Source organism: Ambystoma mexicanum, chromosome 12 (assembly GCF_040938575.1).
Source record: "Ambystoma mexicanum isolate Mex_15411 chromosome 12, UKY_AmexF1_1, whole genome shotgun sequence".
Lineage (NCBI taxonomy): Eukaryota > Metazoa > Chordata > Amphibia > Caudata > Ambystomatidae > Ambystoma > Ambystoma mexicanum.
Genome location: NC_090936.1, coordinates 97,026,457 through 97,053,298, shown reverse-complemented (window position 1 = coordinate 97,053,298; position 26,842 = coordinate 97,026,457). Strand labels below are relative to the sequence as shown.

General features: G+C 44.8%; 1 protein-coding gene across 7 annotated transcripts in view; it reads right to left on the bottom strand.

The window, feature by feature from the left end:
* Positions 1–26,842, bottom strand: part of FGFR1OP2 (FGFR1 oncogene partner 2) — a 244,873-nt gene that overhangs the window by 159,729 nt on the left and 58,302 nt on the right. For all 7 annotated transcript variants that reach the window (XM_069628082.1, XM_069628083.1, XM_069628084.1 and 4 more), the window contains one exon: positions 13,438–13,574. In XM_069628082.1, coding sequence (XP_069484183.1) covers positions 13,438–13,572 — 135 coding nt within the window. In that variant the 5' untranslated portion in view covers positions 13,573–13,574. The remainder of the gene's footprint in view (positions 1–13,437; positions 13,575–26,842) is intronic.

The window sequence follows — 26,842 nt, the reverse complement described above, 5'->3', positions numbered from 1 at the left end:
GAGGTCTTCATGATCAATGTCTGGGTCATATAGTTCAATGATAGTGGGATCTTGCACTGGCTCACCGGGGCCAGACCTTTTAGCAGGGGATTTAACAGGGTTTTGAGACCCAGAGGCCGCTGTTGTGGGAGGGGTGGAGTGAAAACTTGTGAAATAGCTAGGGTCTTTTTCATAAAAATTAGCATTCTTCTCATAACCCTATCTATATCTTCAGCTGACCATTGGACAGAACTAGGAACGACTATAGGTTGAGGTAGGAGACCTAAATCTTCTGCAGTGGGTGGGATTAAAGTAGACGGTGTAGCCTTTTTCTTAAAGGCTGAAGGGAATCCTGTGCCTGAGGTTCCTTACTTTTGTGAGGGGACCTAGCCTTCTGTGATTTATCCCTATGAGGGGTCTTAGAAGAACTCTTCTTAGACTCCTTTGATTTAGCAAGGCCTTCTGGGATGTGTTTTTTTACTAAATGGGCTTGTCCGCCTGTATGGGCTTTTTTACCGCTATAGACGCAGAACGTCGAATTTCGGCCACGGTCAGATCTGAAAGTCTCGTCAGCTGACTCACGATCTTCGGGAATGTCTTTATCCACGACGTCTGTTCGGTCTTTCGACAGTCGGGCGCGTCATGTGGCGATCTCCATCTGGAGTGCCCAGAGGACAACGATTCAATAGACCTCTCCCTAGACGTCATGCGCTGCCGTTTGCTCGACACGTGTGTCGAGTCTCCATGGTGGGTTGTGTGTTTGGTGGAGGGGGTAGTTGTAGCGCTTCTGCCGCCGGGTGTTTGTCCCCAACGAGGCCGCCGGCCTGTCTGCTGGGGTCGGGGGCCTGCACTTGAGAAACCGGAGTAACCCCGTTGCCGGATATCGCAGCGTTGCTGCCGTCGCGGAAGGTCCCTTCAACTTCCATGGCCTTGTGCTGCCTGGTGTGTTGGCCCCAGCGTTTAGTTAAGCGGTCCTTCAATGTCTTGGGTTTGAAGAGTCTACACGCTCGGCAGGTACCCTCGACGTGGTCCCATGGGAGACAAAAGGTTACACACAAGGTGTTTGTCGACCCAAAGGAACTTCTTGTTGCACTTGGGGCACAATTTAAAGGGGGTCCTATCCATAACGGAATGACACAGTAGCTAGGCGAATGTAGTGTATGAAAAAGGGTATATACATTCTAAAATGCCCCCCCCCCCATCTCTCTACTGTGTGGGGCGAAGCACGGAGCAGCCTTCCAAAGCCGGAACGGATCCACCGATGGTCGTTTCTCATTCTTCCCCGCCGGAGTGTCTCGATAGTGGGGAAAACTTAAGTATAAGGGTTCTCCTCACGTGGCCAATCAAAGACAAAACAGCATAGGCTCAAAGGGAGCACCCATGAGCTTTGCAAGTACTACAATGAGGTCCCAGCCTGGTGGTGGGTTTGATATAGGAGGGTGGACTCCGTTTACTCCCTCCGTGAATGCCTTAATAACAGGGATCTTACACTATGACATCTTACTCTGAGTGGTGGTGTATGCAGATAGAGCCGCTAGGAGGACCTTTATTTTTGTTAAACACTAACCCAGAGTCCAATAAGTAAAGCATGTAATGAAGAATGTGTGATGGAGTACATTCTATTGGATTTATTTGATTTGACTGGCACCAAATTACAAATCTTCTCCACTTGTCAAAATAACAGTGTCTGGTTTACTTACCTCCTTGAGGATTTCCATACACCTTTGAGGTACATTTAGATGTCCAAACTCTATGACTTCAGGAGCCATGCTGGCAAGTTCAAAGAGTGAGGTTGAGGGTGTAATGTTGTCCCCCCCATTCTGGGAAAGCAAGTTGAAAGGGGACGGGAGCTTGATTGGGTCGCACATCTCCAGTTTGCGCAGATGTGGATACCAAGGTTGTCTCTCCCACATAGGAGCAACTTGGATTCATGTTATCTGTTCCTTGTGAATCTTTATCACCACTTTGCTCATTAGTGGAGTTGGGGGAAAAGCGTAGGCAAATTTCCCTGACCAACTCATCCACAGGGCGTTCTCTTTGGAGTCTGATTGGGGAAACCTGGACGCGAAGTCTGGGCATTGTCAGTTTTCTCTTGTTGCGAACAAGTCTAGTAAGGGGTAGCCCCACTGTGTGAAAATATGTTCTACAACATTTTTGTTGAGTTGCCACTGGTGCTCTTCTGGTAGTGGATCTCTGCTTAGAGAATTCGCTAGTGTGTTGAGTTCCCCTGGAACATGTTGGGAAGTTAGGAGCATGCCCCGTCTGAGTGCCCATTTCCATATTTTCTGTGCTAGCCTGGACACATTTGGAGTGTGTGTGCCCCCCTGTGGTTTATATAGAATATTGCAGTGGTGCTGTCTGTGAGAATGTGTACTGACTGATTTGTCAGATGTGCTTCGAAGGCTTGGAACACGTTTGTGTACTGCTAGCTGTTCCAGCAGGTTGATGCAATTCTGTGCTGTGATTTGAGTCCACAAACCATGTGCTGTGAGATGAAGGTGATGTCACAATCGCTTGCACCGCTGGGTCTTATGGAAGTGGTTTCCCTTCAACAGATTCTCCTTTGTACACCAGCGTAGAGCTTGTACTAGTGTTGGCGAAAGAACCACTAGATCGTCCCACTGACCGCTTGCCTGAGACCATTGTATCGGACACATGCGTAATCATGCGTGTGGGACATGGTGAATACAAGATGCCATCATCCCGAGCAAGCGCATTGCTTTACGTACAGTTATCTGGAGACCAGCTACATACAGAGGTATTTGCAGCACTATGTTTTGTACTCTTTCCATTGATGGAAAGACTAGACCTTCCTCTGTTTTTATGACGGCTCCCAAGAACTGTTTGGTCTTGTTTGGTACAAGGCTTGACTTTCGCGTTGATGGAGAAACCCAATTGGAAAAGAAGGTTGATTGGTCTTTGGGTATTTTGCTTGCAGATTTGTGGGGTTTCCCCTGTGATCAGCCAGTCGTCCAGGTACGGGTACACTTAGACTGACTCCCTGCGTAGGAGCGCCACTACCACCGCTGGTACCTTGGTAATACCCTTGGAGCGGATGCTATGCCGAAGGGTAGCACCTTGAATTGGTAGTGCTAGTTTGCAATCTTGAAACGCAAGAATATTCGGTGCCCTGGGAACATTGAAAGATGAAAATAAGCATCTTTCATATCCAAGGTTGCCATATGGGTCCCTCGCTTTAGCAGTGGGATTAATTCCTGGAGCGTGGTCATGCAGAATTTTTAGGTGTTTGCAGGACGCAGATTTAATACAGGGCGCATTGAATTCTTTTTTTGGGCACAAGGAAGTACATTCAATAGATATGCTTGTTTACCTAGTTCGCCGGGACGATTTTGACGGCGTCCTTTAATAGCAGCGCTGCCACCTCTTCCAGCAGGATGCGCTGTTCTTTTGAGGTGGTTCACCGTCTAGTGGATTGTAGGCGGGTCGCTGTAGCAGCTTATACAATAACCGCCTGCCATGGTTGAAAGCACCGACCTGGAGGAGATTTCCTCTCATACGTGGGTGAAGTGCGTTATGCGTCCTCCTACTGGAGTGGCATGGGAGGGGACCTGAAGCGGGTGGTCATTGTTTGTGGGGAAAGGAGCCACCTCTAGAAGAGGAGGATCTGCCCCTACCGCAAGATCTTCTCTGGCCTCTCCGGAAGCCTTGTGAGGACTGGCCCTGTGGTGAGCCCCAGGACAAACTCAGACCCTGGTTGTACCCAGACCCTCTTTCTGAATGTTGTCCCCTAAAGCGATGAAAAATATAGCCTCCTCTTTGACCCTGAGGGTTTATTGATAAGTTGGCCTAGTGACTTTAAAGTATCGTACTCTACTTTGGCCCTTTTGAGTGCATCTGCTACTGTCTTGCCCAACAAGACATTTGGTTCGATCGGCATGTTGAGAGTAGCCTGTGTCTCGAGTTTAAAGCTTGACTGGCATAGCCATGCGTGGAGTTTAATAAGCGTGCCCTCTGCAACAATCCTCCCCGCATTGTCAACTGCATCTAGATTATATTTGAGGATGCAGTTAGCAACAGCTTTCACTTCAGACACAGCGAGAGCGAGTTGAGATTTAAGGGGCTCTGGGGCTGAGGCTATTAGTTTGGCTACTTCGTCCAACTTGTGGCAGTTATAGCGGGCCAGCAAGGTGGTGTTGGCAATCCTCGCCCGATAGGCTGCCGAAGTGGCGACTTTCCTACCGAAAGTGTAGATCTTTTTGCTTTCTTTAGAGGGGGGTGCCTCTGACGATGCAAAAGGTGTTCCCGCTCTTTTCCTCGTGGTGGTAACCACCAATGAGTCTGGTTTTAATTGACCCCTGATGCAAAGGGGAGTCAGCGGGGGCTGGTCCAAAGACCTTTTCAATGCACAGGTTTACCACTTGTGTGAAGTTTGGGGTTAGCAAAGAGGGTTGGATTCGACTTTGTACAGTCTGCAGTATTGGAATGAATTGGGTTGCCGATTTCTTGTCTCCCAAGATGTTTGACAAAATCTTTGCCTATTTGGGTTTCCTTTGTCTCTATTTGGAAATGATGAACTGCCTTTAGGCACATATTATACTTGAGCTGGTCGACGACCGGCGAGTCTGCTACTGGTGGGTGTGTATGATCTGGCGACTGTATTACGTAGACTTCTTCCTCATCGTCGTCATAAAATGGGTCTCTATGTCCCCCTGGTCTTCAGAGTCTGTGTATGCTCCAGTGTCCTGCAAGCTTTGATTGGGGTCATAGTATGAAAGCTACCCTGGGTCCTGTTGAGGGGTGGCTTGTAAGGTGTCTGTTCATGCTCTGGCGAGGGGTTGAGTACGTGCGGGCCCACTAGCTGGTGGCGTGGCTTGGAGATTCTCTAAAACCTATGGGTGGCTGTCGAAGAAATTGGCCAAAGAGGACATGCGTCTCATGACCCTATCTATTTCTTCTGCAGATTACCGGGAAGAACTTCAAACAGCAGGTGATGGAATGGGAGATGGGGGGAGCTGTGTCGTGGGCAGGTTGACTCTTGTGCCTCATAGCCCCAATATAGTTCCTTCCCCCTGGGTCATAGTATCCTTTTCCCTAGAGGATTTGTGGACCTTCGACTTACGTCGTTTCGAAGGTTGACCCTTCAGGAGTGTGTCCGGGACATGTTTTTTTAATGAGTTCAGATAATTTCGAGGTCAGAGGGGATTTCGCAGGGGCCTTCGACGGATCTCTCGACTGTCGCTCCTCTGCATGCGAACGGCCATCACCATGTCTTTCGACGGTCGGTTTTCAGCATTAGTTTTGTACACTGCATCCATACCGGACTTTTCTCTCAATTTCGGGGGCCTGTCGTGAGTCGAACGCGAGCACTCATGCCCAGAGCACAGGGAACTGGTGAACCTATCCCTTGACGCCGTATGTGCCTTTCGGTCGGCGTTGAAGTCGACATGTGGCCTTTGGTTGTGTGTTTAGTGTGGGTATGTCTGTGCTAGTGCCGCTGGGTGTTGTCCCCGTAACAGAGCCGCTGGCCTGCCTGATGGGGCGTTACGCTCAACTGGTCTCTGCGGAGGCGTTGGAGCACAGTTGCAGCCCTCCCTGGAGTTAGATCATCCCCTTCTGGTTTCGTTCCCTGCGGATCAGCTGTGGGCGGTGACAATCGGTGGCACTGTCCTGCGTGGATATGGGAAAAAGTGTATGCGCTGATAGGGAACTGTGGAGGATCCCAAAACCTTCGACCAAAAGGTGCGATTTCAGTGGGCACGTACCGGCCCATAAGGCTCACCTGGTAAGTGAGCATGATGAGCTCTCTGCCCTGCTACTTCCGACAGGGGCGCTTGTTAATGGAATCGAGTTCCTTCACCGATTCCTGTGTAATAGTCCAGTCCAGCTGCGACTAAGCTCCTCTTTCTGCTTTCTCTCAATGTCTTGATGTTATTGCTCTCAATGTTGTTGTTTTTCACTGAATAATGTTCCTCTCTGTTTTCCCTCAAATAGATGGAAATGCAGCCCAACTACGGCTGTGGAGGCACGGAACGCAGGTGAGTGGAAGATGATGCAACCGCAATGTCCGGCAGCAGGTGAGTGAAGGTTTTAGGGAAGGCGCATGGTTTAATGGCAGCGTGCCCTTAACGAAATGTCTGTTAAATGTCTAACCTTGTCTTTTGCAGGTGCCGAAAGTTCAGATGGAGTGCGTCGTGCCGCAGTGCCCCGATGATGCTGTCTGCGTTCCGAGAAATTTGCAGGTGAACCGCAGTGCCAGGAAGAAGCGAACAGGTGAGAGCAGGATCCTCCGGATCGCAAGTATGAATGTAGTTGGCAGGATCTCTCCAGGTAAGTTGAATCCCAGGCGACGGTGAGCGTTACGCTGCACGGAGGTGCAGAATAAAGCAAAACGTGTGCCTTGGGATTGGGCTGTTTTTTTTTTTTATAGCCGAGCTCTTAAGGTCACACCACTTGGCTCAGTCCTTCGTGCCACAGCCTGCCACTCCTAGAAGTTGCACATGCAGATACAGATGGAGGCCACAACCGGACTAATTACACACAAGTAAGATGTTCTTGAGAGTATTCCTGCCGATAATAAAAGAGTTCCATTCCAAGCACTTCTGCCCATACTGAAAATGTCTTGTTTAAGTTCTTCCATAAGCCTGGCACCAGGACTGCATCCAACCAGGCCCCCCCCCCCATGTATAAACGGCCCAAAGGGACGTGTGTGAACCATGATGCCCCCTGCTCCCTCCACTTGATGGTGCCGCTCCTGTGATCCTGGGCAAGTGGCCATGACATGGGGTCGGGGGCTTGCACGTGGGTATCCGATGGATCCCATTCGCCATTGTCGTCACTGAAGACGCCGATGCTGCCGTCACTGGAGGCACCCTCCACATCCATACGGCCTCGGCTTGCATGGTGTGGTGGGCCCAGAGCGTAGTTTTATGGTCCTTTAAAGTCTTGCGCTTGAAGAGCTTGCAAGATTTGCAGTGGCCCTCGTTATGGTCCCTTGGAAAGCAAAAAGGTTGCACACCCGGTGCGAGTCCTTTCAAGGAAACTTTAAATGGTGCGTTCCCCATCTTTTGTGAGGAAGGCAGCTTGGCGAATAAAGTGGGAAGAAGGGGGAAAAATGCATTTTCTTAGGGTAGCCAAGTTATGAACTAGCCCCCCCTCTCCCTACTGTGAGGGCCGAGGGCCGGAGCGGCCTTCCGAGGCCGTCTCGAAAGTTTATCGATGCAAGTTCTGCAGTCGATGAAGGTAGTCCTTGAAGCCGTTCCCGAAGGTATTGTAGTTGAACGGTGTGGATTCCCACGGGGTCTTCTTTTCAGAAATGCATGGGGTTACCAGTTTTCCTTGGTGGCTGAGACACCCCAGGCCCAAATCTGTAGGTTGTCTCCCCAAACCCTTAGGGGGATAGCAGTGGTTTACCTTTTCCTTTTGCGCCCAGGTAGACGCACCCACACATGTGAGGTAATGTTTGTCAGGCCACCTGTGGGAACGCGGCAAAGTAGGACATGTGCATGTTTCAGTGGTTTTTTGGAGGTGGGATAGGTCTGAAAATTGTGGACTTTGCCGGGGCTTGTGGGTAATAAATTCAAGGGCGATTCGCGCAAGTCAGACCTCTGCAGATTCCCACGGGTATCTTCTTTTCAGAAATGCATGGGGTTCTCCGTTTTCCTTGGTGGCTGCGACACCTCAAGCCTAAATCTGTGGGTTGTCCACAAAGCCAAATCCAGTCTTCCCTAGGGCATTTGATATACCAGTGGTGTGGCCTTAAGCCTAAATCTGTGGGTTGTCCACAAAGCCAAATCCAGTCTTCCCTAGGGCATTTGATATACCAGTGGTGTGGCCTTCTTCCTTTGCACCCAGGTAGGTGCACCCCCAAATGTGAGGTACCGTTTTCATCGGGAAACCTGCAGGAATGTGGGAAGTTGGACATGTGTGGTTTTCTTTTGGTTTCCATACATTTGCAACTGCACTTTGTTACACATCCCTTTCATTTCCCAAATGTGACCTACATGTAGTCGCTGCTTTACGCACTGTACGCTTTTGTTCTTATCTGTACAAGTCACCCACCCTTCAAAATTTCTGCCTGTGCCCTTTCAAAAAATGTATGCTTGCCATTCCTCACCACATTGGTTTTCCTTATTTACACATGCTAAGTAAGTCTGTTTAGGCCATCAACATAAAAATCCTGTGTACCAATCCGTTTTTGGTTTGTGGTATTGCTCGTTTTGTGAAACATTACAAAAAATGTGCGATTTCCTAACTGAAAGAGTCGGGGGAATGTAGTGGGGCATTGCTTTTCTCAATATTCACAGAAGCCATTACCTTACAGGTCCAGCCATGTCCAGCACAACTTTTTAAATCTGTCATTTTTCCAATTTTCCCCCAAACTATGGGAATTTTAACTACATAGTTGTTGCCTGACCTGCGCAAATCACCCCTTCCTAAACTTGGAATTTTGTCTACTTTTCAGAAATGTATACCTGTGTATTCCCATTCAGCTTTCCTATCCTCCTCTTCCATTTGGTCCACACGTCCTATTGGAAAAAAAGGGTCAAATTGCCTACCACTCACAAAACTGATGGTAACCTTATAAAAATATGTTTTTTTGGTTTCCACTCAATCTGTTCTTGAAAGCCTGGAAAACGGTGACTTCAGCACAGCAGACTATTTGTTCCCAGCTCTTACAAGGAAAAGACCACATGCTTCTTTGTACATCATTTTATTGACATTTTCTGAAAAAACAAATTTGCTCCCTTTTATTTTCTCTCATCCCCATACAGCAAACTAGGATTACTTGGTCGCATTACGACTGCCTACATGTGGCAAGAAAAGGGATCAAATTTGGACGAGAGATCACATATAACAAAAAAGTTACAAGGGATTGAATGGCGACATTACAAAATCAGCAAACAAAAGGGCTTGGCAAGGGGGTGGAGTAAGGGGGCGGGGGGACCATTGGCAGTTAAGCGGTTAAGCAGCTGCCTGCAGGAGCACAGCGCTCTTGCAGGAAGTTCGCTCCCAGCCCATTGTGACTCAGAGTTCTGCCGCTTCCTGTTGCTGCCAGAACCCGATCCTGTTACTGTGCTCCCTGCCTTGCAGCCGTGCTACTCTCCCCTGCTCCTCTGCGCTCCCTGCACCCTTGATCCCCTGCTTGCAGTCTTCTGTCCCCTGTCTGCAGCCCCTTGCTCTCTACCACCTGTTATCTTGTTCCCTGCCTGTAGATCCTTGTTCTATGCTCATAGTCCGCGTCACTTGGCTTTAGCTTCCAAGGATTCCAGTCCTGCATTTCCTTGTCATCAGTCTGCAGTCCTACCCTTGTTATTCCAGTCCAGACTTTCAGCTCCTTGAATTCCATGTTACCAGTCTGCTGTTCATGCCTGGTTTTCCTAGTCCACAGTTTCAGTCCGGAGTTCTTGTTCCTGGTGTATAGTTCAGTCTGCTGTTGCTCGATTCCGGTCCTTATTTTCTAGTCTGCAGTTCGTCTCCTGAACCATTGCACTTAGATGCTTTTCCACTTTCTTTTCCACTTTCATTCCTGGTCTCTGTCCTGAACCTGGCTTACGTTGATTGCCTATTTTTGCCTAGATATTTCTGTTACCTTTCTTGTCCTCACTCGTACTCCTGTTATTGCTTTGTTCAGAGTTTGGCTGCTCGGCGTATAGGGGACTTTTCCTAAAGTTACTGGTAGTAAGACTTTAGTAAACTATCACAGTGGTTTGTAGAGATCAGTCTGTACTAACACAGGACCTTGGTAGAGTGGCAGAGCAGTCAGGCTCATCTTGAGAGAATATGAGCAGTAGGTAAGTACACTGAACCTTGGTTAGACATGCACACCAAAGAAACACTAGAATCACTTTAAACGTTTAGACTGAAACACTTCGGAATACACTTATTACGCGCACATGCGGTTTCTAACAGTTCATATGGTAATACATTTACTTTGCAAACACATAGTAAAGTCACGTTAACGGAGGAAAATGGTTAGTTAGTGTAACATTAGCCTGGTTCTACAGACGGTTTCTTCACACAGCAAGTCCTTTAAGACCAAAAACGCAACCCTAGCTACAGGCAGTTCAGAGAGGGCTCAAAGTCTTGACAAGCAGCAGAATACGAAGAGTTTCAGAGGATTTCTTCCAGTCTCTAGTGTTATAGAACCAGCAAGTTAACAACTAACAAGGGAGACCTGTAAAAGGACTCAAAGGGAGACAAGCAGCAGCATGAGTCGGAAGTAAGACTGGGTGACTCTGGACACCTCTAGGTGCACTCCACACTCTGGAGCGACTTCTTGGATTCAGGTAAGCAATACCTTTTTCTCCACAGTACCTTAGGGTAAAAGAAAATGTTTGCGCTGGGTGGTCCGCGACATTCCATCCATGGGCCCAACCTCCGGGTTTCCTTGGTCTGATGACTGAAGGCAGGACAATGGATGGGATCTCTCAGTAGCAGTCTCGACTGAGGACCTGTGGCACGACTTTCAGCAACTTCCGGTTTTGGCACCTTTTCTACAGCACCAACAAAAGGACACAGATCGTATGGTCAATCTTCTTAGCTTCCTGCAGTCCCGCGCTCTGTGGAGGGGGTCTGGGCAAGTTAGATTGGCTCTCTGGAGTGTCCGTACGGGTTGAGCAAAGATTTGGACGCAGTGAGCCTTTCCACAACAATGCACTCTAAAAGCACTCTAAATGGGCAGTAGGTCTCCTGTGTTGGGGTTCTGCAGCTCCGGAAACTCCTAGGACCTCGGGAGATGGCTGAATTCAAAGTTAGTCCTGGGAGTGGTTGTTCCCAAAAGCCGAAAGGGAAGGAGTCGTCCTCTTCGGAGCTCCTCTGTACCAGAAAACAGGGTTAGGACAGCAGTGGTTGCTTTGCGGTGTTGCAAAGGGTCTGCAGGCGTCTCTGGTCATCTTCGGTTACCTCAGCTTGCAGTGGTCGACTTGCTTTTCACTCCAGAAGCCTCATCTTTTATACAGTTCCAGCACACACTCCTCTGCAAATCTCCCTCAGGTATTTACAGAAAGTGGCGTTTAGCTGTCTGATCAGACCAGCCAGATGCCCTGTGGGAGCTGGTCCTATACAGGCACTCACCAGACAAAGGACAGGAGAGGGGAGTGGAAGAGTCTTCCCCCACTTACTGCCTCTCCAGACACTGTGGCAAAACACACACTGACCTCCCCCTACCAGAATGGTAGAAGGGCTAACAAAGAACAAACAACCTAGTAATCGTGAAAAAAGAAGTGAGGCCCCAAGATGGAACTTGGGTACCCCTATTGTGCACTACCGAGGCTGTGGACATAGTAGGTAGAACATGTCCACTTCCACCAGCCATCCCTTTGGCACGCCGCCGAAGGTGGTGCGTGCCAATCTCTCAGACTATAGAGTTTTTGGGAGAGATACCAAGTATCACTATCCTTAAGAACAGTAGTTCTTAAGGGTATAGAAAAATAATCTTCAAAAGGAGAATCCTAAGGGTCCCCAGCAACACTGCCCATAAGGAGCTGTGCGCTGCAGTAGTAAAAACACTGATGTCGAAGATCTATGTAGCAGACAGGACAGGTAGAATCCAAAGAATAGAGTTCCAAAAGACTGAGTCCACAAGAATGAACGAGTGGACAGAGGCTCCACTCATTCAGGATTGAAACAAAAGGGTCCATAAGTCCAGCAAAAAGTGCTGGGGGTCTCACTAGGAGATGGGATGAAGCATAAAAATGATAAATATCCCCAACACCGAGGTTCTGCCCCTTCCTTCATCTCATTTTACTTGTCTATAGTGAATTTGTTGCGTTCTGTTCCCTCAGAGGGCATCCGCTGTAGCTTCCAGCTGTACCCATACTGGCTTGTCTCGTAAGTATACTCGTTTGTGCCCTCGGGTCCAGACACAGACGTCACTCTTGCTGCCCCCTTCAATGGGCTTGCAGGGTGTGGTGTCTGTAAAAGTAACTTACCCAGAGGCATTGAGCTTCCCTTATATCTGTGGGTAGTCTCTAGTCCAACCTGTGTATACATCACTAGTGGGATTCCTCATTGTTTCTCCAGTGCATGGTTCCCATCCCTTCTTGTTCACCATTGAGGCCTGCCCTTTCTTCCTGTTCCGTTCTGAATTACCTTCTCTATTATTCCTTCTTGTTTAGCCTCCTACTGTATGAGCTTGCCTGTCCCCATACATCAGTACAGCCCCCCACACCTACCAGGGTGCCCTTTGTAACCCCCCAACAACATTGTGTATAACCACTGATTGAAGAAACATCCTGAATGGTTTTCTACCTCCCCAAGTGTAATCGGAAAGAAGTTGTGTCCTCTTAATCCCTAAGAAAATAATATCAATTTAAATAAATCAACATCATTGGTCGAAAATAAACACAGAAAAAGTGGTTCTGCTCCAAGTGGACGCCTAATGCCAAAAACAGTTTATAAACTATTTCAATGTTATTGTCCACTATTTGTACTACCCTTTAATACATCAAGATATGTTGTGTTCCAAAATAAAAGCCTCCAACCTTAAACCAAACCTTAAGAATAAGCATCCAAGTTAATCCTACCAAAAAATGTTGTATCCATGTCCAAGCTAGAAATCAATAGCGTCCAAATGCTGTGTTCAATCAATTTTTTTCACTGATGCCAACACTTGACAACCGTTTCAAAGAAAACAAAGTGAATTGTATTGATGTAAAGTTTGTGGCAAGAATGGTTGTGCCTTTTCTTTGAATCCGAAAATGGAAGATAATGTATATCTTTGTATTGAAAAGGACAGTACTCTTGTCTAGAACGTTTATTCAGATGTTTTCTACATATTGATGTTTGTACCCAGTGTGTATGTAAACATTAGCGAAATAGGTTACGTTCATTGTTCGTAAGACAAACTTCCTGTATTTACATGGAAAATTGAAGGCAACTTCGCCAGCACTGAAAGTTAAGGGACCACCTTTAACTTCTTGATTTATTATTTTATACGAAATAGAATTCAGATTAAACACAGATCGTTTCTTGTTCCAGATTCTGCGTCAGGATGGTCATACTAGGGATGTTAAGTAAGGGGCACTTCTCCTTAAAAGAACCAACATTAGAAATGTACATATATTCCATAGACTGAGGTTTTTACACAAGCAATGGTTAAGAGTTAGAGGAACTGCAGGAAACTGTCGGATTTGGGTGTAAATGTCAAACTAGCTGATAAAATGAGTGCTATTGGAAGCATGTTTATGTTTTAATATAGGAGAAGAACTGGTAAGGTAAGCGCTTACTCTGCAGAGTCACTGCAACAATGTACTGTAGGCAGGGATGATCAATCATTGCCGAGGTCCCATTAATGGGGATAGATTAAAATAAAAAAAATCTTGTTTGCAGTGGTAGTAATACATTTTTTTTTTTTAAATAAAAAAACTCAATCACCTGAAAGATATTTACAAGAGCACAATATTGGGTTAAACCAAATGTTAAGACATTTTGAAACATTTCAAATGTTAAGACATTTTGAAACATTTAAAACGAATAAAACTCATCTTCCAAACAAACCTGCTTCATTGCTTCCACTCTTTTGTTGAGGGCTGTGGTTTGTTCAATAAGAAACTCTGCAGCACTGTCATGGTCTCTTAAACGCTCCACTAGGGCTTTAGCATCAGCCAGGGCTTTTTCAATCGTACAACTCATTCCTATGAAAATTAAAGCAAAAAACTTCTTTAATAAAAATACAAACGTAGACAGAAGACTAAACTTAGATTGCGTTGCCCAAACCATAAAATATTCCATTGGCATGTTTGGCTTAAAGCTGTTTACATTACCTGAAACACTAAATGTAAATAAGATGTACATGTATGTACGTCTACTAACATGAATCCCATCAATCTGCAACCAATACAACACTGATGATAAACTAAAATGTAAAGAACAAATGTTCACCAAGTTGCAGATTTAATGCAACAAAGGCTTCCAATCTTTTCTGAATCGAGCAGATATTTTTTTTTAAAATTATTTGGATGAAAAAAAAGACTATGCATACTGTTTTTGATAACAGCTACAAAAGCACTACAGGCAGGGAATTGTGAAGATTGCGAACACATGGTTGGAGGCAAAACCTCCTACGATAGAATGCAGGACCTTTGTGGCAGTGCGAAGGGGGAAAATGCACAGCCATAATGCTAAATCAGCAAAGGCTACTTCCATGCGACCTCGGAGGTGGCACCGGTCTGTTTGGACCACAATGGCACATGGTACATGCACCACGATGCTATATTTTGGGATTGACCACAAACGGCACCCCAGCACGCCGCAAACGCTCTGACATAAAAAGTCAGGACGCAGCAGAGGCAAGAAGGCATCTGGGATTGAGGCACCCGACAGTTGATCACCGGCTATAACTCCGGTAAGAAGCTGCCACTTATTGAATCCCAACTCTTCTTGTAGACTCTCTCTAGTGGTTGTCCTTACCGTTCCTTGATTCCATCTTCTACCCGTTACCCTCTTTATTGCCCCCTTCTCCTGGTGTTCCTCTTGCTGCTCCGCTTCTGTGATTTCCCATTTGCGCTGCTACTGATAGCTGCAGCCGAGGCTTCCGCCTGCTGCGGATACTTACCCTCTAGTTCCTGCATTTCACTAGTATCCATCTCTTCAGCTCCAGCTTTCGTTAAGTCTTCACTACCTGCCGATAGTTATCATAGGTTTTTCTTCCCCAAAAGGACTTTCGTTTGGGTGCTACGAGTCATCAAATCTCAGCTACCAGTAAAGGTATGTGCAATCGCTGACAGCTAAAAGAAAATTTAGAGATTATACTCCTAACAAACCTTAAAAATCCAGAATAAAAACAAAATTGCTGAAAGTCCCAAGACACAGCAAATAACACTAGCAATTGTCACATCTAAGACTGGAGTAGAAGTTACAAGTTGGATTCTATCCTCATGCTCAGGGACATCCATGTTAAAGGAAATGACAGACTAAGCATCTTTATTGTCCTCCAAAACATAACCAAACATGGCATGCTTGTGAGTAAAGATGGACAGAGGGTATATCTAATATTATCTAATGCAGACCCTTACAGACGAGAAGGATAAGATAGGCAAGCATGGACAACATGTGGCTCTACAGATGTGTTGGACTACAACTCCCAGGATTTCTCCATTCTGCCTGCTGGCTATTGAAAACATCTAGAGAAACAAAGTTTGCAGACCCCTTTCTCCTCAACCCCCTGAGCTAGACACCGATCAATGGATAAGATCCGCCAATCCATAGAGACATTAAATGGAAATAAGTTCCAGAAGTCACACTCCTTCAACGGTGCCTTCTAAAGATATATGTAGGGAATCTGATTGAACCTTTGATGGCACAGTTCAAATCCTTTATGGGGATGGGCAAGTGGATCCATCCAATGGAAAATACTGCTGTGAGAGATGGACAGGCCAAGCAAGAACCCCAAACTCTGCTTGACATAGGCCTGTACCTCCGATTAACCAACACACACTGTTGACAAAGATTGGCTTTCAGGATAGACCAGAATCCAATTGTGATGATTCGAATGTTTTGAGTTAATCATGAAGCTCATTCTAGTTGAGAGCATTTTATAAAGGAAATAAACAAAAAAAAAAGGTAACTGAAATACGGAAATGTTTTTGTAATAATTATTTCTTTGCACCTTGTAAGTCATGCATATTAAAAAATGCATTTTTACTTCGATCAAGGCAGTTAAAATAGTTGTTTCTTCCTGTGGTACTACTGGTCCAAAAATATCCATTGAGCTGTGACGATGAAAGCAGGGTCGCAAGATTCTATATGTCTTTTCCCATTTTCTTTTGGGAGTATTTTTACTCCCTACTTTTAGACTTTGGGAGTATTTGGCAATTGTTAGGGAGTAAAGGTGGCCGATACACCCCTCAATTGTAGGGCTGGTTGAACCTATAAAGCATGCGTACATCACATTGTGGTTCCTTGGCACTAATTCAAAAAGGGCAGAAGAAGGGAGCACACCAAGGAGTTAATGTTTGGAAGCAGAGGAGAACATCCAGGTTTCAGAGCACCTGAAAGTATGACGGGAGACCATGAGGTTAAGATCGGAAGGGAGTACCAAGGGAAGGGACAAGAGCTGAGAAGGAGCATCCACAGGTAGGAGGGCTGTGGAATAGAGGTACGGTCAGCAAGCAGAGCGAGAATAGAGAAAAACAATTGATGCTTCAGAACAGGGGAAGTCAATAAGTCGGGACTTCTGAAAAAGGATGCAGACAGCCTTGAATTCTGTGACTGGAAGTCAGTGGAGCTTAAACAAATAGGGAGTGAGTTAGGTATGGGGTAGAGGCTAAAGATCAAAGACGCTGCAGAATTTCTGAACAACTTTATGTTTGTGAAGGAGAAAGGCCAAGAAGCCAAGGAAGAGAGAAACGTCTAAACGGACCACAATAAAGGCAGAGGCAGCGGAAATGCAAGAAGAGAGGTTAAGAAAAGGAACAATATGGTGGAGAAGATGAAGATAAATGTCAAGAATAAAAAAGAGGTGAACATGGAGTATTTGAGAAACCAAATGGATTGCTAGGTTCTCGGCAGAGGCAGCAAGAAGGAGGCACAGCCCTGTAGGGATGAACAGTAATGTGGATTCTAAGCGTCCAGATAGGGGAGTGCTCCAGGAAAGGTATAACCGCGAAGCAGGAAGAAGTGGACCAAGCCTCTTTGTCAACAGGGATGAGGAATTGACCATCAGTATAGTTGTAGATGGTAACTCCAAAAGAGGGAAAGGTGTTTGGCAAGCAGTTCAACATATAAGATGAAGAAAAGAGTGGAAGAATAACCTTAAGGAACAATGCAGTTGAGGGGAAGGCGGGAGGAAGCAAAGGTTGGCATAGAGACCATCTGGGAGCGGTAGGAAAGAAATCAACAAACAGCAATGCCTCAGAGAAGGGTACCATAGTCAACTGGGTTGAAGGCGGCAGAGAGCCAACAGCATGACACTGATCATCGCACCAGAGTCTGTTTCTTGCCGGGTGCAATGAAAGGGCTTTTTCAATCGTACAACTCATTCCTATGAAAATGAAAGCTACACACTTCTTTAATAAAAATACAAACGTTAACAGAAGACTAAACTTTCAGATTGTGTTGCCCAAAGCATAAAATATTCCATTGGCATGGTTGGACTGTGATGAATCCTCCAGAATGATCACTGCTACCCCGTCTAAAGTCTTTTCCCATGTGGCCCAGGGAAGGCGATTACTTCCTGATCCTGACTCTGTGGGTGGTAATATGAGGGAGGATAACATGGGAGGAGATGGCTGTAAGGGAGTTGTGATGACTTCTGTAGGAGAGATGTGGTATTCTTCTTTATATGAAGAGGAAAAACCCATAATGCCTAAATACCCGATGACATCATGTCATTTTGCAAATCCTTCCCATGATAAAACCAATATGAAAAACCTCCCCAGCGGTATAACATTTACCCCTCAGATATGCATGGTTTACATTCAACATCGCTGGATTATAAAGATTCTCATCTAGATAGGATTTCTGAGCAAAACATCAATACACATAATGTTCACATAACCTCTCCTGATTCTGTCAATCTCTATTCCAACAGAAATGTCACAGAATATTGTCTTGCGAAGCCTAGAACAATTAGGGACTCCAATTCGCAACAACTGGGGTACTGAGACAAAGAAGAACAAGGAGTCAATTAGGAGGAAATGGGACTTTAAGCGTGAAGTGCAGTTTAGTTGTCCAAAACTAAATCTGCTGCACGGGACATTTAAATCCGAAGGATACCTACAGCTGGAGGATCGAGAAGGAAGCAAGGAGAGAGGCTGCAGAGTATGCGCTGCAAGAAGCGAGACCCCCTAGTAGAGGCCAAAGTAGAAGAGCATTGAAAGTTTGCCTGTAGCAGGTTGGCAGCCTTCCAAACCGGAGAAGAGACTGAGGTACTGAAAAGGTGAACGAAGCACGGCTCGGTCAGGGGAGACAAGGCCCTGTAGAGTCACGCAGGTTACGGCGGCGAAGGAAGCAAATGCTGACGCGGGAACAAAAAGGTACCTCTGCTTTGATGGAGAAGCCGGCCTTGACTCTTGCAGCAACAGCACAGTATACCGGTGAGTCAGCCTGAGTGTGAGGCACCCCGGGACGTGGAAAAGCAACGTCATATTTGAAGGATATATTTGAATACCGACCGAAGCAAATTAAAAAAGATGAGGCAAACATGGTACAATTCTCCTGGAATGAGATGTCAGTTGGAGGAAACTTAGAACCTGCATTGCCATAAGCCAAAAGGCATTGTGAGAGATAAAGAGACAAAGGTTGTGCAGTTCTCCGTACAAGAAGATGTCAGTTGGGGGAAATCTGGAACAAGCATTGGCAAAAGCCAAGAGAGACTGAAAGAAAGGTTGACAGATGGAGTTTGAACAACCCCTCAGGAACTCAATGGCGGAAATTTGTGCAAGTAGCCACTGAAGTCCAACAAGTTGTGTTATTGAAGGAACAGGATTGTGTAATAACTAAAGTGGAATGAAGCTTACAGAAAAACTTGTTCAGGTAAGGATCCTTTTTGGAAAGAGAGACCTGGAAGTAGGCTATACCGGGAAATATGTGCGAGTCAAAAAGGAGATATTTCCACAGGAGAGTAAACCAGGATATGAAAGGATTAAAATTAGAAATTCCTGTCAGGAGTATACCAGGAGAGGACACTGTGTAAAAGAGAAACTTTATTGTTATAAACTGTGTTTTGTGAAAGACATTTGGGTTTGCCATCCTGAGAAAAGTGCTCTGTGGAAAAGATATGCTTTTTGCTATTCTGATAACAGTATTCTATGGATGAGACATTTTTGCTTTGCTAATCCAAGCAAGACTTTGTAAAAGACAGTTTTCATTTGAACAGAACATTGTTGGAACAACATATTTCCAATAAGCATCCTGAATTGGTTCAAGGCAAGGGAGCCAACTCCTGAATAGAAGGATTGCTTTGTTGGACATTTACCCTACACAATTATTAGGGTTAGATATAATTTAGACACACGGTCAACTTGCTTTGATTGTAGTTTTGTAGGTAGGAACATTCTCATTAAGATAGGGAAAGTTTATTCCCACCCTTTTCGTTTTAATAAACATGGTAAATGTTAAGAACCCTACAACAATGTGTCCATCCTTTCTGATCCCCAACAAGGACACGATGGCTGATTTTTGAGAGAACCAAACCAAGTGAAAGGGTGGCATTGACAGGGAACTACTTGGCAGATCATGCTAGGGAAAAGCATAAGGATTTTTATGGGGCATGGGTAACTCGAGCCTAAAAACGTAATGTAGGAGAATACTGGTATTGAGAACATGCTCCGTTCCGCGGCTCCCAGACATGGCCAAAGACAGACCGTACCTGGGAGCCATGGGACAAAACATCCGGCAGCAAACCCCATAGACCATTCAACATCCCACACTTGCTTAACAGGCTGAAAATCCACTCACCAGAGTCACATCACTCTCCGAGAACACAGGAGGAGCCTTGACTGGAGACTTGCCAGACTCTTGTATCCAAAACAGAGGCTCGCCAGACAAACCACCTAAACCCCGAACCAGAAGTCCAGAAGACTTCTACCAGTTAACCTGTAATAACAAGCTAGAAGATGCTTGACTCAATGTCTTTGCTATGGCTAGATCACAGAGACTCCACCACTTCATGCGATCCAACATCAGAGAGAAGTTATTATTTCAGGGCCAGTAAAGAAGACATAGGGTCTTCATATATAGACATTTACTTTATTTCTGTTTACAGTGATATTCTGAACAGGTAGAAGAGGGGACTTTAAGGAGTGCAGTTACAACTCCTTGCATTACAGAATAATGCAGCGTTAGCACTACTCCTTCTAAGGGGTGAGATTACGCCTCATATTGATTCACAAGGCCACACAAAGATTCTATCAAGGCCTGGTCTGCCTTCAACATTGCTAAGACCAATACTTGTTTTTATTGTCCCTTCATGATGTGTCCCCATACATATTAAATATTGTTAGGGAGAAATCTTTGTTTAGGCTGAATTTCCTAACCTAGTGAGTCCCCCAGCAGCTTTGCTGGATTTCTGGAGTTTGTTTTTTTCTCCTGCCAAGAGTGAGACTCTTTTTCTCCCACTCTTAGACATGATTTGTGGTGTTCCTTTCACTGTTAATGTGTTTTATGGGCTATGGGGTCCTTTACTCCATAGGGTCTCATGTGTTTTTACGATGTGCGTTACACAGCACCCTCCGTGCAGTGACACAGGGGTGTCATAGTGACACCCCACCATAGACTCCATACCCTGGGACTGACTACTGTCTCCCAGGGCATGTAAAGTCACCATTTGCTTTACTAGTCCCAAATTATGAACAGAAACCAGTACAAACCATCATATTGTGGACGTACTGGTTGGGGCAATTCGATTGCCCTGGGGTCTGTTAGTCGAGGGGGTACGTCTCTGCCCCTCCTGATCGAGTTTTGGCTGGTGGCAGTGGATACTACTTTTTATATTCGACCGCGAATATATCTCTATGGGATTTTCCCATTGTTCGAGGCTACCAACTTTAATTATTTAATTCTCATAGCCTCGAACATACCGCCGGTTTATTTATTTAATATTAATTCGCCATTTGGTATTTTTTGCCAGAACTCGATTCTAAAATGGCGTTTGTGTTCTCTTCTGTGACTCCAACCCAAGTCAAGCCCTTTGTTCCACTTTTTGGCGAGCTTCTCCACAGAAGCCTCCAGAAGTGGTGCCACTCTGTCTGGGTACCACAGGAGGTGTGGGAGGGGGGTTTAGGCACCCTGGACTGAGTTACCTTGGTAACTCAAGTCACACTCTTGTGTGATTGGCCCAAGTGGTGAGCCGGCCGGCTCACCACTTAGCATGTTTGATTGACAGCTAGGCTGAGTGAATGGGGGTGTGCTGCATAAAAGCAGGGCTTTTGGGTCTGGAACTTCAGAAGTCGCCACAGGACCTGAGAATCCGACGAGGGAGAAGCTGAGCCGACCTGCTACGACGACACCACCGGTGGAGCCCTGCGGAACCGACACAACACTTCCTGACGACAGAGAAGATCTCCCGGCTGGAGAGTCTTCTTCCCCTGACTGGTGGGCACAACCAGTTTACCTTCTTTTCCTCGCATCCCAGGACTTCTTGAGGTCGAATTGCCCGTGCCAAGCACCCCGGCAACCGGATAGCCACTTACCACTGGACCGCGAATAAAAGGACTGCTCCTTTTTAACTGAGAACTCCGCGGCTGGTTTCTTCCCTGGCAGTGCAACGGACTCCTGTCTTCCTCCCCAACGAGATCCTCTCTTCCCCCGGACAAAGCACCGACTTGCATCTGCTGCCAGGAACAACTGCCCCCGCTGGAGTATTCGCACCACTTTAAGGTACCGTGTCCGCCAGGCCTCCCTTTCTAAAGATTGCTACAAGGTAATAATAATCCCTTAACCTTCTGGACTGGACGCCTTGACCATCTAACTGGTACCTTTCTTTTGGTCCAGCTTTTTCTGAACCTTTGAGACTTCTGTGCACTTTTCAACCGTGTGACTTTGGACACATTTCGTTCTGATCCTCTTAAAGTGGATCCGGCTTTCTGAACTCCAACTTCATTCACGGTTTGACTCTGCCTTCCTCTCTTGATGTGTTCTTTTGAAAGTGTTGGGATCTGTTTCAATTTATGCTCTGCCTTTCTCTCCCTTTTAGACCGAATTATTAGAGTGCCATCTGCGTTAAGCGCTCACCGCTGTCTGAAAATAAGTGGGGCTTTACTTAAGACTTGTCTAATATTCTTTTAAGGAAGTGTATATCTTTTAGTGACCGTGTTTTTGAACTGCTTAATCTTAGTGCCTGTGTGTTTTATTAGATGTGGTTTTAAATAAATAATTATCTCTCTTTTACACCAAGCTCTGGTCAGCGTTTGCTTGTTCTACTGTGTTCTTGTGACCTATTGTGAATACTCTGTATACTGCCTAACTCTTCTTGAGGGAAGTCTGACTGCTCAGCCACAGCTACCAAGTGAATCTGTGTGATACAGACTGCTACCAAGTGGGTTTACTGCCAAACACCTGTAGTCTTAAATCTTTTGCAGTCGTCCCAGAGGGAACTGCACAGGTTTCTGCCTAACAAATATACCTACCAATTATTATCCTGTTCCCATCCTCTGCCTGGTGGGCTTCCTGACCCTCCATCCACAGAAGATGCCCCCAAGCCACTTCTACGCTGCTCTTACCATTATCACAGGCAGACAAACCGGGGCTAGCCAGTGATCATTGCGAATATATAAAAGCAAGGGTCAAACTACCTTGTTGGTTTAGCCATAATCTTCCGGCACCGATCTTCATGTGTAAACGCGAAGTCAGGTACTAGCAATTGACTTCAATGGGAGGGATGGCAGTAAAGTTAGGAGTGGGAGAGTAGAGGGGATAGGAGGACAGAAAAGAAGACAGGACGAAGAGGTGAGGCTAGCCCAGATGTCAGCAACTTTGTTAAAAGGTGAGACAGCTGCAGGGGGGAGAAGACTTCATGAAGGATCCAGAAAGGTTTCACTTGTACAAGGAGCAGCTTAGATGAAGAAAAATAGGTGCATTTTGCAGAGGCGATTAACCTATTATTCACAGGCATCGTTCTGGACAAACTTTTATACCACTGTTTTTTTAATCCAGTTTGCCTTGTTGCAAAATGGAAAGTGCAATATGCAAATTAGCTCTGGCAATGCTGCCTACAGAGGTAGTCCATCTCAAAATACTAGGCTACCCCACTGCACAAGAAAACAAGCAACCAGATATATTTCAGCTTTATTGGTCCTCCCCCGTGAGGGGCCGCTTGGCTCCCTGTGCCACAGCATGCAATGGACACATGTCTGGGCAGGAAAGACCCAAAAAGACTGGGGGAAAAAACTGAACTGGGAGAGTTGACCGAATTTTGGCCGTATGAAAATTACGACCAAGTTTCCCATGCGTTTGTATTACAGTGAATAGGGGCAGCGGGCATTGCAGGGGTGTCCCCCGCTCCCGTCTCAAGGTTATTATTTTTTTTTTTTTAAAAAGGCAAAACGGACACTGCAGTGCCGGTTCCCATACACACAAGTGAAGGGAACCGGCGTCGCAGAGGGATGCTTGAGATAACGGCACTGTCGCCCACAGAATTAGGGGGTGGGGTTCAAGGGTATAGTCTGAAATGTTTGGGGGACAGAAAACCGAAAGTTATTTTTGGTAAAATAACTTCAGACTTTTCTCCTTCGAACATTTCAGCTTCGGTGTAATCACAGTAAATCCTCTGGGCATACCATCTCTCACCTAGGAAAAGAAACTAAAAACCAAAAGAAGTGCAGGTGGTTTTGAATTAACCATAAACACCATGAGGCCCATAGCAATGACTATCACAATGCCATAAAGGTGATAAGAACAATCCTTTTGGAAACGAAAAGGGAAAAGAAAAATGCACCCCTTAACTAGACCAGGTCTGCATTCTGTGAACTGAGGTGAATTTGAAGAAGTTAAAGTATAAATTGTCACAATCCAAATTACTTGTTACTTTCCCAGATAAACCTATAAATGTGAAAATACCACTTCTATATAAGTGTTGCATTTCTTAGGGGCTTACAGCACAATGCTGAATTCTGTCTCATACCCTCCCGTTTACCCTGTAGTCTCACATCTCCTTTGGAGAGTGTCACAGCAGATCAGCTCAGAAAATGCACCTGGTTGAGCCTTGCTTTGTCCCAGTTGACACAGCTTGATAGTTTGAGTAAGACTAAAAAGAGAAAGTAAAACACTACCAAGCTGGTTAGCATTCCTTTAGTCAGTCATCTGCAATTTCTATACAGCCTAATTTCTGTGGTGGCTTTGATGTAGTGATTAACTTAGCCAACCATCAAGTACATTGCAGAAAAGATCTATGTCCAATTTGTTCCCAAACTGTATGTGTTTAGTTCAGATACTGTCTTGAAGCTATCATATACATAGCAATATAAAATGTGCCATTCAACAGTGACATGAATATCACCAGAATCAAAAAAACTGCAGTATTAAAAACGCCAATTCTTTTATCTTGTTTGTATTGGAGAGGAGACATAGCGGCAGGAATTATGTAAGAGGGTGATCATTTTGGAGATGGCAACAGTAGTAAACCTGTAGACTCAAGAGTACATCTTGACCAGAAATACAGCCAATCCTTGGGTTTTACCGGTCCATAAGAACCAAAAAAGCACACAAGGCTTCCTGCATAAACTATACCAAAAGGATACACACGCAAAAATCAGGATATTAACAACTGTTTTTTCAAGACCTTAAAATGAAAATATTTTTAACACATTTGTCATTTGATAAATCCCAATAGTACTTTAACTTGAAAGGAAAATTAAAGCTACAAAAAATAGTCATGTTTATTGTCCTACTTACTGACGCTACATCAGGACACAATGAATTCTCAGCTTGGCCTCTCAGATCCAAACTATTGCTCCCATGATAGTTACTTCACTTTAATCTGCTTTCAAAAATGGAGTTCCTTCGACTGTCATTCATTTGCTTACTCAAACTTGTGTATGGTTTGTGCCCTAGCACTCTCCTTTGCATAATTTTATTTTTAAGCCTATTTAAACTGATGATTCTCTAATAATGAAGGTGTGCACTTCAACACAAACTTATGAGAAAACTGCATCCATTACAGCGCCCATTACTGAGGAAATTGAGCATTTACTAAAATACTGTGGAAAGTATCCTTGTAATACAAGCTTTTAAGAAACTAGGGTCCAGATTAAAAATCTAAATACGGAAAAAGGGAATGGGGATTGCCTGGGAGTCTGAGAGTCTGAGAAGCCCTACAGGTATTTGTGAAAAATAGTCTGAGCTTTGGATCTAGATTTGTGAACAAATTTTAATGTGAATATGAATGATGTGCCACAGTCAGGTCTGACTGCTCTAACAATCTCTATGGCCAATTCCAAAACCTCTAATAACAAGCCTCACTTAAAAGAACTATGTTAGCTAAATAGGTAGTAAGATGGAGAAAATGGGAGTTTGAAATGTTACCATATCTACAGAGATTCATAATCCAACTAAGGAAATAGTGATCTTGCAGGAAAGAAATTAGGAGGTTTTTGTGAAGAAGGATTTGATCAGTGACCAATGGATTTTCTGCCCAAGCAATGGATCAACAACCAGTTATATCATCCCAGTTTTTGTATAGCTTGTTAAATAGTTGTCACAAAGAGGTAGATATTATGATGATTGAAAGGCACGCAAATATATCTACCTGTTCTACCTCGATGGACAAGTGTACATGTAGCAGATTATTAGCATACACATCTTACAACAGGACAAGGACATGCTGAATTTTTTTTAAAAAAAAGAAAAAAATTAGCTGAACACAGAATTCTAGGATGATACCATCAGGCACGATCGAGAATAAAAACAAGATATAATGGAGACAAAAAAAAGAACTCAAGCTGCCACTTTTCAGAAATGTTGAGCCTTGTAGGGAAAGGACATACACTCACATGCTCCTGTAGATTTAGCCATCGAAGAAAACCACACCATGTACCAATACAACTCCATAAAAAGCTCAGTAACCAAAAATGACAATCATTTTAAGATACAGTTTAATTCTAATGGTAAAGAATTCATAAGGAGTGAGGTAGGATACAAATGCATGAATCAAAGGGAAGCGCAAGATTAGTGTATAAGGTGGGGGGGTTCGTACGTTAGCAGAGGGCTCATTTGAAACAGAGGATCCACTGCATTAGACATATCAGTTGTTGGTGTGACATTCTGGAATGCATGTGTATAAAAGACCCAGTCAATCCCCAATTTGATATGGCAGGGATTTTGTTTAAGAATATATTTTTAGCAGACTGTCTTATCCATATAAATAAATACATTTCCTTACCTCCCACTGGTCATCTATACAGTTACATTCTCTGTTGTTTTTATGTCCAGAATAAACAGTTTCTGGCCCAAAAGGAGCGGAATTGAAGGGTATAATGAAGATGTAATACTCTTAGTTGGACCCATGTGTTATACTCCTTTCATAGTCCCTCTGGCTATGGGAATTAAGGTTGGAGCTCCAAGGGAGAAGAATCATTAAGAGTAGTTTCCTAGAATATTGCTTGTCTGATGGGTACTGACTGGTTGGTCTTCATTAGGCAAGATAAGATCATACGGCTAAAAGAAATGTGGTGCAAGGGCAATATCCATCTACAAGGCTTGGTTTCTTACTTCAAACAGGCACTAAAGTGCAACTAAGTTGGGGGGAGGGGGCAGTGAGTGGTTATCGACTGATAGCAGATTTGAATGCCACATTAGCAGAATGATCCTTTTTTTAATCAATCATCAGTGTCTTATATTGAAATTTTAGTATGGAAACATGTGACATTATTGAACATCTATTTGCACCCTACCCTACCCTACAGATGGAGAAACCTCTTGGAAAAGTTGCTTAGTTTTTTTTTAATGCATTCTTCCAACTCCCGGTATTAATGACTGCAGGGGATTTTAACATCCTCTTTTTGACTCCATTGCAAAGGCGCAAGAGCTCTAAAAAGAATAACACAATATGGAATAGACTTTGTTCTACCGTACCCGATCAAATAAGCCAATAAAATGGCTCATCCTCGCAGGCAATTTCTTTAGATTTATTTTTTTTACGACAGCTTTTGTTCATGTTATGGCCACAGGGAGGACGATCATCCAGTGTTGCCTACTTTTTGTGCACAGGGATGGAGTATTTATATCCATTTCATTTTAGTTAATTTAGTTTGCTGGAGGCTAAAATTTAGCTATCCCATTTATAGAAAGTGACAATGACCCTGTTTTGATATTGTGATGGTTGGGGTGGGAAAATGCAATGAAAGAAAGTACGCATTAATCAGGGAGCAAAATTTGATATTTGACTCTTAGCAGGAAAGAAATTGAGTGATGTGTGTATGTGTAGAATTGAGGTGGTTAGTTACTTTGTATGGCTGGCTGGCTAGTA